The sequence below is a fragment of the Diadema setosum genome, chromosome 8, assembly GCF_964275005.1.
Source record: "Diadema setosum chromosome 8, eeDiaSeto1, whole genome shotgun sequence".
Lineage (NCBI taxonomy): Eukaryota > Metazoa > Echinodermata > Echinoidea > Diadematoida > Diadematidae > Diadema > Diadema setosum.
This window is the reverse complement of record NC_092692.1, coordinates 2586011-2601909: the sequence shown is the minus strand read 5'-3', so window position 1 is coordinate 2601909 and position 15899 is coordinate 2586011. Positions and strand designations below refer to the sequence as shown.

The 15899-nt window shown below is 37.8% G+C and overlaps 1 protein-coding gene across 1 annotated transcript; it reads left to right on the top strand.

Annotated features, from left to right (window-relative positions):
* The first annotated feature begins 2770 nt into the window (after positions 1–2770).
* On the top strand, positions 2771–13786 carry LOC140231547 (cytosolic Fe-S cluster assembly factor NUBP2 homolog). The gene is made up of 8 exons (XM_072311684.1): positions 2771–2900; positions 4025–4113; positions 4844–4947; positions 5854–5925; positions 6637–6719; positions 8168–8278; positions 11738–11807; positions 13458–13786. Exons 1-8 carry the CDS (start codon positions 2772–2774, stop codon positions 13598–13600), a joined length of 801 nt encoding a protein of 266 aa, XP_072167785.1. The 5' UTR covers position 2771; the 3' UTR covers positions 13601–13786.
* Positions 13787–15899: the final 2113 nt, after the last annotated feature.

Here is a 15899-nt window from a genome sequence, read left to right as displayed (position 1 = left end):
AACGCCATTGACTGATTTTCTTCCAGCCTATAAGGTATATGTTACCATTCTTGCAGATTTAATTTTTGTTAGTTTCTCAGATGACAACAACGTATCGAGGGCCATGAATGAATAAAATTCATAATGCAACATTGGTATGTGTGACTTGTTTGGACGTGCATCATATATATCGCACAGGTCATTCATCTACAGTTGAAGAGTTTGTTTGCCAAAACCGATAAGTCCATATTTGCCAAATGGAGATATTTGCGATTAAAGGTCAAGAAAAATACAGAGAATAATAAGAAAATTTTTGCTTCTTTTGACCATAACTTCAAAAATATACCTTTATATGTAGTGACCAATATATCATTTAAAAGGTATTATTTTGTACTTTATGACAGAGACCGTACTTCAAAATCTTAAAAAATATACTTATCGGTTTTTGCAAACAAACTCTTCAGTTCATTCTCAATAACCATACATAATTATGCCTCATAACATTCGTACCGTATAGCCATACAGCAATGTTAAAAAAATAACAAATAACAGACAAAATACTATATGATCTGCTTGTTACCAAATGTTTAATCGCTTTATTGACTTTGTCGATAAACAATTTCCAAGTACAAAGGTCACCAGAATATTAATCATGATGTTATGGTCATGACTTTCTTACATTACTTCCGACATTATTGATTTAAAGAAGCGCTGATGATGTTTCTTACCCTATCAACATCGACGATTATCTTTCATCCACTCACAACAAACGATTGTCATAATACAGATGGTTACTGGAAGATCAGCAGCTGAAAAGGGCACGATGCTATTGAGAAGGGGGAGTGAGGGGCGGAATGGGGAGCGGAGGGGCACCCCTTACAATGGCATGAATCCTTGGAAGTCATGGGTGCTTTTCTTGAGAGGTTTTGTGTTTGTTTTGTGTTTTTTCCTCTTTCTTTGTTCTTTGGGCCAAATCTGTGTGTGTGTGTGTGTGGGGGGGGGGGGGGGGCGTTCTGCATTGACAGGACTGATACTGACACTACTTTTCCAAGAGATAACTATTGTTCCGATATCACACAAAAGTACATTAATTTTTCAAAGCGATGATTTTTTTTTTGGTCAGTTTGTATTGTTATTTTCACAACCACTTTCTTGCTTCAAGAATGTAAGAATTGTCGAAGGAAAATGGTGCTCATTGACTTAATTTAAAAAAAAAAGTATGTTATATCATCCGACTGTGTGCTCTTCATGATCAGTGGGGATTTCAACACTTAACCCTCTGCATTAGTCCCTGCTTCTCAACCAGTGGGCCGCTATTATGTCGGGTCAAAATGAATAATGAATATATATATATATATATATATATATATATATATATATATATATATATCTATATCTATATATATATATATATATATATATCTATATATCTATATATATATATATATATATATATATATATCTATATCTATATATCTATATATCTATATATCTATATATCTATATATATATATATATATATATATATATATATATATATATATATATATATATATATATATATATATGCCCGTGCAGATAGATAGATAGATAGATATAGATATAGGAGCCAACGTGGGCTTTGGGTTGAAAAAAGTTTAGAAACACGGCTATAAGTAACACCATCTCAATGTAACATGGTAGGCCTGGAAGTGTTCCACAGATATAAGTCCATCTTTGAAACTTAAAATCAACTTAGGCCTATATATTTTAGTATATATGCTGTGTGTGTTCTAACATGTCTAACTCTCTGCTAAGTCTTGGAGACTTTTTCATGCAGCCATAGATATGTAAATATATATATGACAAAGGAACTGAACACAACCAGTGGCACACCATAATTTGAAGTTGATCTCAATTTTTAAGATCGACTTAATAAAGAATGAATTCTTTGTGAAACACCCCAGGCAATGTAGTAAGCAGGAAAATGTTGCAGATGGAAAGAATTGACACTATGTCTTTTGTACCAATGCTCCTTGAATTGCCGCTTAAAAGTTATGCGCTCCATCGCAGGTGATTGCTTGACAAAAAACAACATTTCTGTTTGAATATGCAACATTCATCAATCACAACTTGCAAGTGAGCAGCAGTTTGCTGTCCTTTTCAATGTTTCCTTCAACAATTATTTAATGCGTACCGGTAGAGAATCGGACACGCATACAAATGTCACAAAAATGTAATAACTAGGCCTATTGTTAGAACAAAACAAAAACAATGACAAACAAACACGCATTTCTCAATCCTGAAAGATTTCACAATAGGTATTTGTAATGCACAAATATGCGCAAAATGATCCTGATATTACTTTTTCAGTAGGCCTGTAGGCCTACTGGAGTATTGATAACAAAAAGATTAAAAGAAAAGAAAGATGAAACGATTGTTCGTAACATATTACCAAAAAGTTCAGGATACAGGAGACAACTCGACCTAAATAATGCATAAAATTGCCAGAATTGAAACCCTCTTGTTTGGGCTAGGCCTATGGCTATGGCAGAGAAAATCAAAGCCAATGGCATGCGAAGCATTCAGTTGCCACTCCGCATGAATTTGCAAATCATTTGTGTGAAGAGATTACAACCTATCGTATTGCAGCTGAGTCATGCTTGTTGCCTGAAGAAGTCGCCAGTTGCAGGCTTGCAGGCTTGCAGCTGGCACTCGCTGTACACGGGCCGCGCCTCTGGCTGTAAACCAAACTGTACAGTGCCGCCTCGCCGCACGACAAGATATTGCGTAATCATCTTTCGCGAGAAAGCATGGATGAAGTACAGAACAACTTATCAGGTGTAAAGCACACCATTCTCGTTTTGTCAGGAAAAGGTGGAGTAGGGAAGAGCACTGTAACAGCTCAACTAGCACTGGGTCTTAAACATGTAGGAAAAAAGGTAAGTGCGTGGAAAAGTGGTTAAAAGTTTCACGTTTGGATGATGCGTAATTTAGCTTTATTGCAGCGACGAAGCTAGAATGTTGTCCCACATATTACAATTTGTGTTAGTTGAATACGAAGACTAGTGTATACGTTTCGAACTCATTGCAGTGTGTAATTTATTTGCACCACCATCAATCATGTGTGTATGACAGCTACCCTCATAATAGCGCAGCAAGCCAGGGGTGGGGGGGGGGGGGGGGATGTCACATTTGAACCACTCTCCCGAGGCTGTTTGATGGAACTTCTGTAATTAGAATCTAATGCATACGTGTGATCATTGTTCCTACCAAAACTTAGGATGTGACATTTGTCACCAGTGAACAGTGTCTGTCTGCCAGTGACAAATTTCAACGGCCGGACACCTTGGCTTCACCTTTGACAGCTCGCATATTGTGCATTCTGCAGGAGAGTGACTTGGACATAGTTGATTGCTAGGGGTTGCGCATGATCCACGACTGGCTTCAATCATGTAAACTTATTTCAAATTGCTCGTTCATTGCATGATCTCAACATGTCAACCATGGCATTCGTATTTGGAGCAAATTATGTTTCTCCCATGCAGTTTACGTGCAAAGTTCACCAATGTATCTTTTGATAAGTAATATTCAGCACAGTAGATATCCTGCTCTGACATTTTGTCTATAACCATTCATTTGCTAGTGTTCTCAGTGCTTTATTTCTTCTTGTCTTCTATCTTTCTCTTCCTGTTTTGAGTGACTTGTTTGTTTATAATAATTGTATTTCTTCATTGCAACTGATTGACGGAAGAAATTCATGAATTTGAATAACAAAGCAGTACCCGCTGCATGCTATAAGGATTAGAACCAACACTTGCTGTCGGGCGAAAGCTCGGTGGTCTAGTGGAGATGACGCCTGTCCGGTGATCAGGAGGTCGTAGGTTCGAATCCTGCTCGAGTATGTACACGCCCATGATTTTTTATCATGGCTACTACTAAAAAACACTGATCAATTCAGTGCTTATTTACGTCGATGTAGGGCAATTTGTCAATCAGTTGCAATGAAAAACATCTCGACGGAAGAAATTCATGAATTTGAATTGTATTTCTTGTTCTGTTCTAGGTCGGTGTTTTGGACATAGACCTTTGTGGGCCAAGTATCCCTCGTATGCTTGGTGTCCAAGGCCAAGATGTACACCAGTGTCCCCAAGGGTTGGTATAACAAACATTTGTATGACCCTATTGTGACCTCACTGCCTGAAACCTTCTCTTTCCATTGTTTTTAATTTTTCCAATCACAGATCATTTTCGAGCAGGTATCAGTGTAGCAATAGGTTTGCCACATCTGTTGATATGTGTGGTTGGGTTGAATGCTCTATTACAAACTAACTATATTTGTAATTGACATGTTTCACTGAAGATATAATTCTGCATGAAAATACGGCCTTTATGAGAATGACATGTAACTGAAGCTGCTTATTAATTTTGTCTTCTTACCATCATATTTTCTTGTTTTTACACCAATGTCTCCGAGCAAATAGCTTTAATAGGCAGGGCCTACCCACTACAATGTACCGGTAGATGATGATTTGCTTGATGTAGGATATTTTAAAGATTTTATTGTACTGACACTGTTTTTGTTTGCTTTTGTTCTTAGAAGGAAAGCCAAGGAATATAAGTCAACAAGTGTATGATAGATGTTGCAATGGAAAGCTTACACATCAAGATGATGGGATTGGAAACAATACTGAAGCTGTTATTTTCGTGAGGGTTTAATTTGTGCAAATTTCGCAAATCACTGTTCGAATGTGAATTTAACAGCATGCGAAAAAATCGCCATGCTTAGGGTAACTAGGAATTTTCGATAGTATCGTGAAAATATGCAAAAACAACGGCTTATACAGTATTTTGTTTTGTAATATCTTGTGTATTGGATTTTTAGATGGGTGCCAGTGTATCCTGATCCTTCCCTTGCTGTCATGTCCATTGCTTTCCTGCTTGGTGGTCAGGATGATGCTGTCGTATGGAGAGGACCTAAAAAGAATGGTAATCTTCACAGCTTCAGTGACTTTCATGACGATCCCTTTAAACTTATTGTGGTGTCACATGGAATACATATCTTGATTCAGCAAACTGTCACCTGAAGAAGATTGGAAGAATGAAAACTTTGGTATGATATTATTATCTTTAGGTTTACTTACCAGAAGAAGCCTCGGAATGGAAATGATGAATTCATTTTTGCTAGTTAGTGTATGCATACATTTCCATGTGATGACTACATGTTCTGTGACATACACACACAAAAAAGAGTTTTAATAGCAGTCTCCTGTTAATGCCTAGAAATACCTGTTGCAACAGTCCTAACTGTATTAAAATATGCATGTGTGTGGTGTATTTGTTGTGTGTTTAGAGATGCACAACATTATCGAAAACAAACATGTTAGTTATGAAGATTGTACTCTAGAAACTTTTTCTTTGTTTAAATTGGATTGTACTTTTTAAACAGTAAATTGAGTTTGTTGTTATTGCAAGTCAAGTTTGCTGTCTTTCACTGTTTGTTTCTGTCTCCATGTAACTGTATGAAAGAAAAGTTGCCATTCATATGTATTCATGTATTCTGTCATCCTTGATCATCAAATCAGATGTCTCTAACAAGTTTAGCCCTTGTGACTTTTGAATATGGATTAACAAGATATGTGTATAGAGTCTTACATGAGAGATTCAAGAATATAAAATAATCCATTACATGTGTTTTAAAAAAAAAATCACGTATGCTAGGAATTTGTATATGAAATTGAGACCCCAAAATCAGTTGACAAAGGTAAAATTCTTTGAAGTTGCTTCCATTGGCATGGAATTCTCTCTTATAATATATATGAAAATCATTCAATTCAAGTATTGAGGCTATGTGCTGTTTATAGCTTATGTTTCGTTCTTTCTCTTTCTCTTCAGCCATGATAAAACAATTCCTGACTGATGTGGTGTGGGGAGACTTAGACTTTCTAATAATTGACACACCTCCAGGTAATGCAGCTCAATGTGACATCTTGTCATCATTATCGCCCATGCCTTTTTTATGTTTATCAGTTGCTGTAATTGGGGAATTGTGAAGACAAATGTCATCATTGTAAATGCCATAGGAAGGAGTGAATTTAATGTGACATACTGTACATTGTAATTAGTGAAGATCCCCACACATTTTGCATATGTGTGTATGAGTGTGTGCATATGTGTGAGAAAAAAAAGTGAGTGTGTGTTACTGTACTTGTTCTCTCCTGGAAAAAAAAAGAAGAAGAATTATTTGTGAACAGAGATCTGCCTGTATGTATAAACAAATGAAAATTGTTTTTTCCGTGTTATAATACTAAAAGTTTATTATATGATATTTTGGCAGTAATGTTTTTGTCATGTTTGTGCCCATGCTGCATGGAATGAATGATCCTCTCTGTCATCCAAGCATAATGAAGCAACTTAATATATATTAAAAGGCACAAGGGTTACTGTCCCTAAGGACACACTGCTCAAGGTCTTTGCAACTGATTGACAAATCGTCCTGCATTGACGTAAATAAGCACTGAATTGATTAGTGTTTTAGTAGTAGCCATGATAAAAGAAATCATGGGCATACATACTTATTTATGTTGATGTAGGGCAATTTGTCAATCAGTTGCAATGAAAACATCTTGATGGAAGAATTTCATGCTCAAGGTCTTCTTTGGTATTTCTACTTGACAGGTACATCAGATGAACACATCACTATTGTGGAGAACCTTCAGTCTCATAATCCAGATGGAGCAATCCTTGTGACAACTCCACAGGTAGAGGAATTTGTGATCTTGTACTCTAAAGCATACAAATATCACATAATTGCATTATTACCTTTGAACCTAGGCATTCTGAGCTTAATTTCTGATACAGTGTCAGTGTATAGATGAGGTTCTGTGATGTCAAATAACATGTTGCCGGAAGGAGGGGGGGGGGGAACAAATCATGTGTGTATTCAGCGCATAGCTCCAGTGCGCCATACATGTACCACACACCAGCCTGCCTGTATGGCCTGATAAAATTGCTTGCGATGGTTGGACGTGGGAAGTACGAAGTAATGCTTACACGCTTACCCACACGTATGGGGGCTCCCATAAGCAGTTTTTGCCACTCAGCATGGCTTGATGGCATCTCTGGAACCTTGTCTACATACTCAAACGGAGTCAATATCCTTGACTTCAGGTCACCGAGTGAAGAGTTTGATCGCAGAATGACTTAACTTCATTCTTGTTAATTTGAGATAATTGCTGTCAAAGCTGCTAAAAAGAAAATGATAAGAACATGTAATAAGAATATATCATGAGAATATATTTTTGTCACAATTTTCCTTGTTATGTAACAAATGAGGTATCACTGGAAAAGTTTCATTTGCCTTGTGTAGTGATGGACTTACTTTAGATTGTTTAAATATGGTGCTTAACCTGTTTAGCAATCACACTTTTCAAGTAGAGTCTTGGGTTATCAATAGATGTTATTGTTTGCTTCTATTCCTCTGCAGACTCTTCCAGCATTTCAGTATTCAAGGAAGTTTTTTAGGGAAATTGAAATGCCGGAATTAGAACTTATGCAGAAGGTTGGCAGATTATAGACTTTAGTCATTTTGCTCAGTCATAGCAACGGGGTTCCTTCTTTCCGAATGCTATGATGATCAGGCAGTAGCCCTGGCGTCAATATGGGACTTGATACAAGTACAATGTACACCAATTTCTCATTTAATGTCACAGCATGACTGTTAAACCATCCTGCTATTTATATGCTGTGCTAGGTATCTAATTTGCCTTGTACAGCTCTCATCTCACTTACCATGATATATTCCCATATATACATTGTAGATCTATTTATCTCTCTATTGTCATGATAATCCATCTTTCAAGTAATCACTCTATTTATCTTTCTATATAATCATCAATCTATCTACCTATCTCTGTCTATTTCTCAGTTTGTCAGTCCACCAATATGTGTTTGTGTCTGTCACCATTAACCTTTAGTGATGTCTGGCTGACTGTATGTTCCTTTGTAGGCCCTATAATGCAGGTTATTAGTATTGTTCTCTGTGTTGGAAAGCTGGTAATGATAATCTCTTTATCTTTTTGCTTTTCTACAACATGGTTCCAGAAGAGCTTTACAAACTATTATCACTCAAATTCATGCCAATGATCTGTTTAGTTGTTTATTGTCGTCATTTTGATTTTGATATTTTTTTAATGTAAACATGATCCAGGCTGTTGCAGTTGGTGATGTAAGGAGGGAACTCACATTCTGCAGGAAAACAAGGTTACCTGTACTTGGTCTGGTAGAGAACATGAGTGGCTATGTCTGTCCTCACTGCTCAGTAAGTCAGCTACAGCTGGATCTCTTCTTTCAGTGTAACACTGTGTACGGAGGACAAAATATTTCATTAACCCATATCAGGCAATATGTGACCCGCTACAACAAAAGGATTGGAAAGTCAGGGGATGACGATTTTCTGAAAATGACATGTCATTATTCCCTTACTCTTCCTCTTTAATTTTATACAACACCACTCATAAAAGTACTTGGTTGCGGAGATGTAGATGATTTTATAAGCGCATGCTGAGTGGTTTTAGGAAATCAGCATTTCAAAGTTTTTCTTCCAGTGCTATCATGATCAAGGGGAGGCAGGACAGTTTTCACCTCTTGACAGTAGAAGGTCTGCTCCTAGCAACCCCCGCGATGTTCATTCAAGCTTAGTGCCAGTGGTCTACGCACAACCAATCAGTAACCACGATGCCACGTACTGACCAAATAAGATCACTCCCTTATTGCAAGAGACAGAGTCTGTCTGCGGCGCGAAATCCAAATCTTCGGACACATTTCTGTTCCGTAGAAAGTCAGAAATTCATGGCCCAGAAAAACGTTAATTTCTTGCCTTTTCATCGATCATTTAGCTTTGAAATTTCGGCAGATGATGGACGATCAAATTAGACTACAAAATTATGCCAAAAACAGAAATCTATTGTTTTGACCAATTTTTATGCCTCCGCCACGAAGTGGTGCCGGAGGCATTATGTTTTCGGGTTGTCCGTCCGTCCGTCCGTACGTCCGTACGTACGTCCGTACGTACGTCCGTACGTACGTCCGTCCGCTTTCGTTTACGCGATAACTTGAGTAATATTTACTGGAATTTTACCAAACTTGGTCCAAGTGTGAAGTATGATGGGGCAATTAATTGATTAGATTTTGGGTGAAATCGGCTGAAGGTCAAAGGTCAAGGTCAAATCATGAAATTGTATCCGTTTACGCGATAACTCAAGACTGGATGGAGCAAATTTCACCAAACTTTGTTGGAGGATGATGTATGATGGGACAATTACTTGATTAGTTTTTCAGTGAAATCGGACAGAGGTCAAAGGTCAAAGATCAAGGTCAAATCCTAAAATTTATCTGTTTACGTGATAACTCAAAACTGGATGAAGCAGCTTTCACCAAACTTGGTCCAAGGATGATGTATGATGGGACAATTAGTTGAGTAGATTTTAGTGACATTGGCAAGAGGTCAAAGGTCAAAAGGTCAAGGTCAAATGCTACAAATGTTGCAATTTCCCCCATATCTATGCAATGCCCAAAGGTATTTTCTTGAAACTTGGTGTGGACATGTACTACTGTGTAAAGATTCTCCAGAGAGAGTTTCATGTCATAAGGTCAAAGGTCAAAAGGTCAAAGGTTAGGTGAAAATGTTGCAATATTACTTTTTCTCAAATGCTTCAATGTATCTTCGTGGAACTTGGTACATATGCATGTACTGTCTGGCAGGGATTATCTAGGGAATTTAGGGGTCATGGGTCAATAGTCAGGGGTCAAAGGTCAAGGTCAACTCCTCAAAATTTTACTATTTCCCTCATATACTAGTATATGCAATGCTTGCATTATTAGTTTCAAAACTTAATACATGCATTACCTAATGGAGATTCTCCGGGAAATTTCCAGCCAGAAGGTCAAAGGTTAAGGGTCAAAGGCCAGGTTTCAATGCCCCCCCCCCAAAAAAAAAAAAAATCTCTTTTGTACCGTCATCACACTCTTTCTTCGTACCTTGGAAATTACTCATTGCATAAACTTTCCCAAAATTCCCCAAATATGTGTACCTGCCCTCTTAGAAAATTATAACAAACCCAGTTCAAGACATTTCTGACAAACCAGTCATTTCAATATTTTGCCAGTTATGTGAAACTGTCATGGATCACACATTGTAAAGACATTGTACTATACGCCTATTGGGAGAATCATGCATTATGGCGGAGGCATCAGTCGCCATAGCGACATTTCTAGTTATGATCTGACTTCAAATTCCATTTTCTCGGCTCAGTCGTCGGCGACTTTAGGATCCTTTTGTTGTGGCAGGTCACATATACGGGTTATCCAGCAGTTGAAAAAGCAGCAATGTAGCTGTTCATTGAAACGTTTTCAATGCCATGATTGCTGAATAAATTGAATGCAAGTGATTCATGTGTGTAGATACACAGAGAATTGATTTTTCTCCTCTCTGAAATGATCCATAGCTTGCCCGTGATTTATTATTTCTTTGCCAATGAAGAGTGATCATTTTGAGAGCTATCAATTTGAATGCGCCCATGTGGAAAAGGGGGTGGCCTCCTTTAGCTGTTTGTGCAATCATGTGCACTGGCCTGATATGGGTGAACAAGCAAGAGAACAGATGAGGAGAAACTGAGTGTGACATTACCAATTTGACCAACTACTAGAGTGAGAGTTTTAAGTTTAGTAAAGCATGATGTGGGAGTCATAAGATAGTCTCTGAGACATGTGACTGTGTTATGTTAGAGTTGCTTTTCATGTGCATTCAATCGTGATTCTCTTGTAAGTCTTTCTGTGTTTCTGGTAAGAAGTGATTACGCGGGTAGACTTTTTCAGATTCCATTTAACTTACAGCAGCAGAATGTACAAACATGGCATCAATAAAATGGCCAGTTTGACAGTTTACTTAATTATTAAAAGGAAACCAAAACCCAAATGTAAATGTGTATTGAGTGAAAGGATCAATATTAGTAGAACACATTTTATAAGTGGAAATTTGAGGAAAATTGAACAATCAATTTAAAAGTTGTGCATTTTAAAGTAACGGTGCCGCCATCGCTGGATAAGGAAACTACTAATTTTCATTATGGACAACAACAAAATGAAAATATAATGAAAATTCAACATATTTTCACATTTCCAGCATAATTAAAGATAATTAAAGAACGCTTGACTTAGTTCTTTCAGAAAGTAGGGAAATAACATTACCCTTAACATATGTCAGTAACCAGTCAATGGAATGTGTACTTTCCATGAAAAATAAACTTTTGTGAAATTCACCTTATATTTTCTTTATATTGTTACTTAAGTCTATATTGATGTCATGAACTGTGGTAGTCTTCTTATTCAGTGATGATGGCACTGCAACTTTAAAGATTCACAACCTTTGATAGAATCAATTTTCCTTTAACTTTCAATGATGTGTTCTACTATTATTGCTGCTTTCATTTATTTATATATTTGGGCTTTGGTTGCTTGTGTACTCACTTAAACCTGTCATAAACAATGGAAAATAAGGTGAACGCAGAGTCAATAGCATTTTTAGTGGCCACCCAGAGGAGGTTAGTGTTTATCAAATTGGAGGAATCAAGGTAAAATGTCCACATTAAGATTGGATATGGAATGAAAATGAAATTCAAACTTAGCAAAATAAGGATGGAAGTCTTGCAAATAGTAGCAAGTATTGCAATGAAGAAATATGTAATATTTTGGTTTTTCTTCTTTGTGTTTTTTTCGCCAGGAGTGCTCAAACGTCTTCTCCAAGGGAGGGGGTGAGTCACTGGCAGCGGAGTGTCATATTCCCTTTCTTGGTGAGTTTGCTTCATCTTCTTTCTCCTGCAGTGGTGGTAGTGATGATGGTATTAGTGAAGTTGATAGTCCAGAGAACCCAAGGATGCCTTCTCCCTAGTGGCCTTTGGAGAGATGAGGAAAGAGGGAATGTGCATGTAGAAAGAAAAAATAAATACATCCCCAAACCAAAAGAAACAAAATACTTGCTACATTTATTGAGGACATAATCTGTATAAATTGTGAAATTAGGAGATGACATATTCCTAGTCATGTGTTTTGACAATGAAATATCATATGCCCTGCACTGATACATGCACAGATGTGGTGAATGTGTCCTGATGCACGCTTGTCATCCCCATGAACTACTGTAGAACGAGAAATGTTCGCGTGCATTTTAATTTCGTGAATTTTGCGAGTGCCAAGATGTGCGAAATTAAAATGCATGCGAAAGTTCTTGTCTACACTATATGCATTGAATGCCCATGTCAATTCGGGAAAATTTCATGACACAAAAAAGGCTGTTGGCTCCAATGCGCGAAAATTTCATGCCGCAAATATAATGTTTTACAGGACCCATACCTGATTTTACGTACCCGGTATCTCCCCCTTCCCGCCACACACTCATTAATACACCGTAATAAAGGTTTTCAGTGCTACATATCTTTATGTGTATAGTAACAAAGATGATTGCGAACAGCTGCATTTAAAAGAAGCATTAGGGGGACGAAAAATCACGAGAAGGAGGAGAAGGAAGAGAACTTGAGAGGGCAAGCAGGGAGAAGAGATTGAGGGAAAGGAGGAAGAGGAGAAAGTGGAGAAGGAGCAATGTGTCTTTAGTATACTGAAAAGATTTACACAGTGAAAATAAAAAATCTCTTTTTAGTATGACAAAGAATTACGAAAGCTCTCCCTAATTTTGGAATTGATTTTGCACAGTAACCTGTTCTTTATGAAGGCTTGGCATACCAGATTCCTAAAATGTAGACAATAGTATCTGCATTCATGGCCTAAATTCATGTTTATTTGTGTTATGCTCACCAGAAAAATTACATTGATCAAAAGATCTAGATTAGAGTTCTTCTCTCAATGTCTGTTCTCTTTCTGTACCTAAACTGTGTGTATTTTTGTCCAATGTACCTTTTCCAAGGCAGTAGTGTGCTTGTTTGCTGTAAAAATTGTATGAAGATGTATGTTTCCATCAAGGCTGAGCTCACTGGATTTTGACTTTTGCTGACCCCATTCAGGTGCCCATTCGCTGACCCCATTCAGGTGTATAACAAAAGAATTTGTGAGCCCGTCAGCATACGCGCTATTCATACAACAGGTCCGATTGATATTATTGTTCGATGGCGCATGCAGTTTGTCATGGAAGGAGATGTGTACTGCTGGACTACTTTCCCATAGGTGGATTACCAACCTGTTTGTTCTCTGTTGATGGGTCAAAAAAATCTCATTTTGGGGCATTGAAGGCTCTAGGAGAATTGCGGAAGGAATGGGTTAAGAAGCATGCAAATGGGTGTCTCCCTAAAAGCTGTCTGGAATCTCCTTGATTTTGAGGTGTGAATATTAGCAGCCCTGGATGTAATTCATATCAGCCCTTTTCAGGAAATCTCCTTTACTCTTAGTATTAGAATGATATCATAATATTTGTCTCACTTTGTTTTCCACAGGTCACATACCCCTGGATCCTCAGCTCACCAGCTGCACAGAGTCAGGCCAGAGCTTCATCGACCGCTTCCCTACCTCACCCTCATCTCAGGCCATCCAGAGAATCATCCAGACAGTTTTAGAGAACTCAGCACAGGCTACATGACAGCGGATTTCCTACCCAACTGTCTGTTGAAGCTGTAAACGCCATATCTACCAGTGTAACGTACAAAACTAGGAACATCATTTTATAGGCTCCTATGCTATCTGTGGCAAAAGCTGCGGTGGCTCTGGCAGAAGATCGAGAAGTTTAAGATCGCTATCTTTAAGATCTCGAAGTTTTCCCGCGAAACTTGTTGTGAAAATTCCCACTCAAACTAGGGGTATTTGAATACTCGCAACTGAAACTTCGTGAAGTTTGTGATGTGACCAGTCCACCACCTGCTTGTGGCATCAGTTGATGGATATTGGGTGGTGCCTCGATGGGAAGTACCATGTGCATTGATACGTCACAATTGTTAACTGTCAGATGGTGAACTCTTTCTTCTTTCTTGTGTACGCGTACTAGTGACCCAAACTTCTCAATCCAAAGATCGAGAAGTTTGGCTGCCATTGTGACAGGATGACAGAAGATCACATAGACTTCATGATCTTTTGCCAGTCTGACTACGGCTATTGTTTCAGCCAGAAGTTAAGTCTATTCTGAGGCATATTTTCCTTCAGGTATAAAGTATCAACTAGTTTCTGTGTCACTAGAATCTCAGAGTATGTTGACACCCATAGAGATGAGAGTAAGAGGCAGGTGACATGAATAAGGCGTGGCATGAACTCCAAGACTATCTTCACTCTCCACTTTATCAGGTGGTGTTTTAACCTTGTAACATTATGTAATGTCATCAATATATTAAATTAAAGTATACCAACACTAAATTATTGTGATACACCATTTTTTTTTATATAAAGTCTCTTTTCAAAGATGTAAAAGCACATTGTCTGTGAGACATGTAAAATAATTAAAACTGCATGCACAGTCAAGATATTAAAAGCACTGTCAAATCCCAGTAATAATCAGGAATTTATTCCAGATGCCGAAGTGTTACCTGGACACACAAGCATATTCAAATGATAATCAGCAACCAATGGTTCTATGATTGCATAAATACATATGGAAGATGCCCATTGATCAGACTTGTTCCATGATTGCTGCTTTTAACATCTGAAGACTGTTGGAAATTGAGGGAAATGGTGATGAAATTATTTTTCTGTATTATTGTACATCTTATTTCAATTTTCATACCGAAGATAGATCCTGTTTACAGTGCGAGGCACGGCCGCGGCCGAGCCCGGCCTCTTCTTGGTGTAAACGCAAACTGGGCCAAATGCGCAGCCAATTTTAGTCTGGCTTCCAGACCCTCTCCCCGTACTATTTTGCTATTCACGATATCAACCCCCTCAATGTCGAAAACTAGTATAGTTTAAGGTGGTTTTGTCCTGCAAAGGATTTTTCCTTCGGCAAAGGCCTTTGCCTGAATGGCGACTTCGTCGCCACGGAATCCAGTTGGCAAAGGGTCTGAAAACCAGGCTATACCAAATTGCGTTTGTTTACAAGCAGAGCGCCACTACAACAAAATATTGAAAGGTTTGAATTAAAAGCGCGGCCGAGCCCGGCAGTGTAAACGGACAAAATTGCGGGGCTCGGCCGCGGCTTGGCCGCGGCTCGGCCCAGCCCTGCACTGTAAACGGGGTCATACTCTTTATAGACAAATATCCACAATGAGAGCCATGCTACAGAATGGAAATAAAAGTCACACATTTGTGGAAGTAAGAGCAAATCATATATATATATGTGAGAAGAATGTAAAGTTATTGAAGACATCTCTTAGAAAATCCCAAACAACAATTCTGAACATTGCACCATTATATCACAATGTATTTATAATTGGTTTTGTGTGCAAAAGGATCAAATGATCTCTAATGATTTTGTATTATGATTTTCAAAGTTTTGTAGTAGTTTATAAGAATAAGCATATTTTGATATATCCTAACTTATATATTCATACCACAATCAAAGGTAAAGTTAGGAGAACATTTTAAAAAGGTTCTCTGTAATGTTGTAAGCTGTACATCCATGGAGAGTGTTTGATGTACCTAATTAATTCTGTAATAGATAAATTACTGACATTCAATGTTCCATTTAGCTAGAAAAGTCAGCTGAAATAGTATTCTTCTTACACTACTTTTTATTGAAGATTCATATGTAGGAAATTCCCTGAAATCTTCTCTGTTTGCTGTTCATTGTTTGACAGATGCCCCCAAAGTTACCGTCAATAAATGAGAGTTCAGTTATCCTTTCACTCCTGTTTTATTACATTGACCTTCATGTTGAATTGTTGCTATGTTCCAGCTGTGTGGATATTTCTAACTTAACTACTGGCAAAGATTATAAGGGTTATGAAAAATCACAG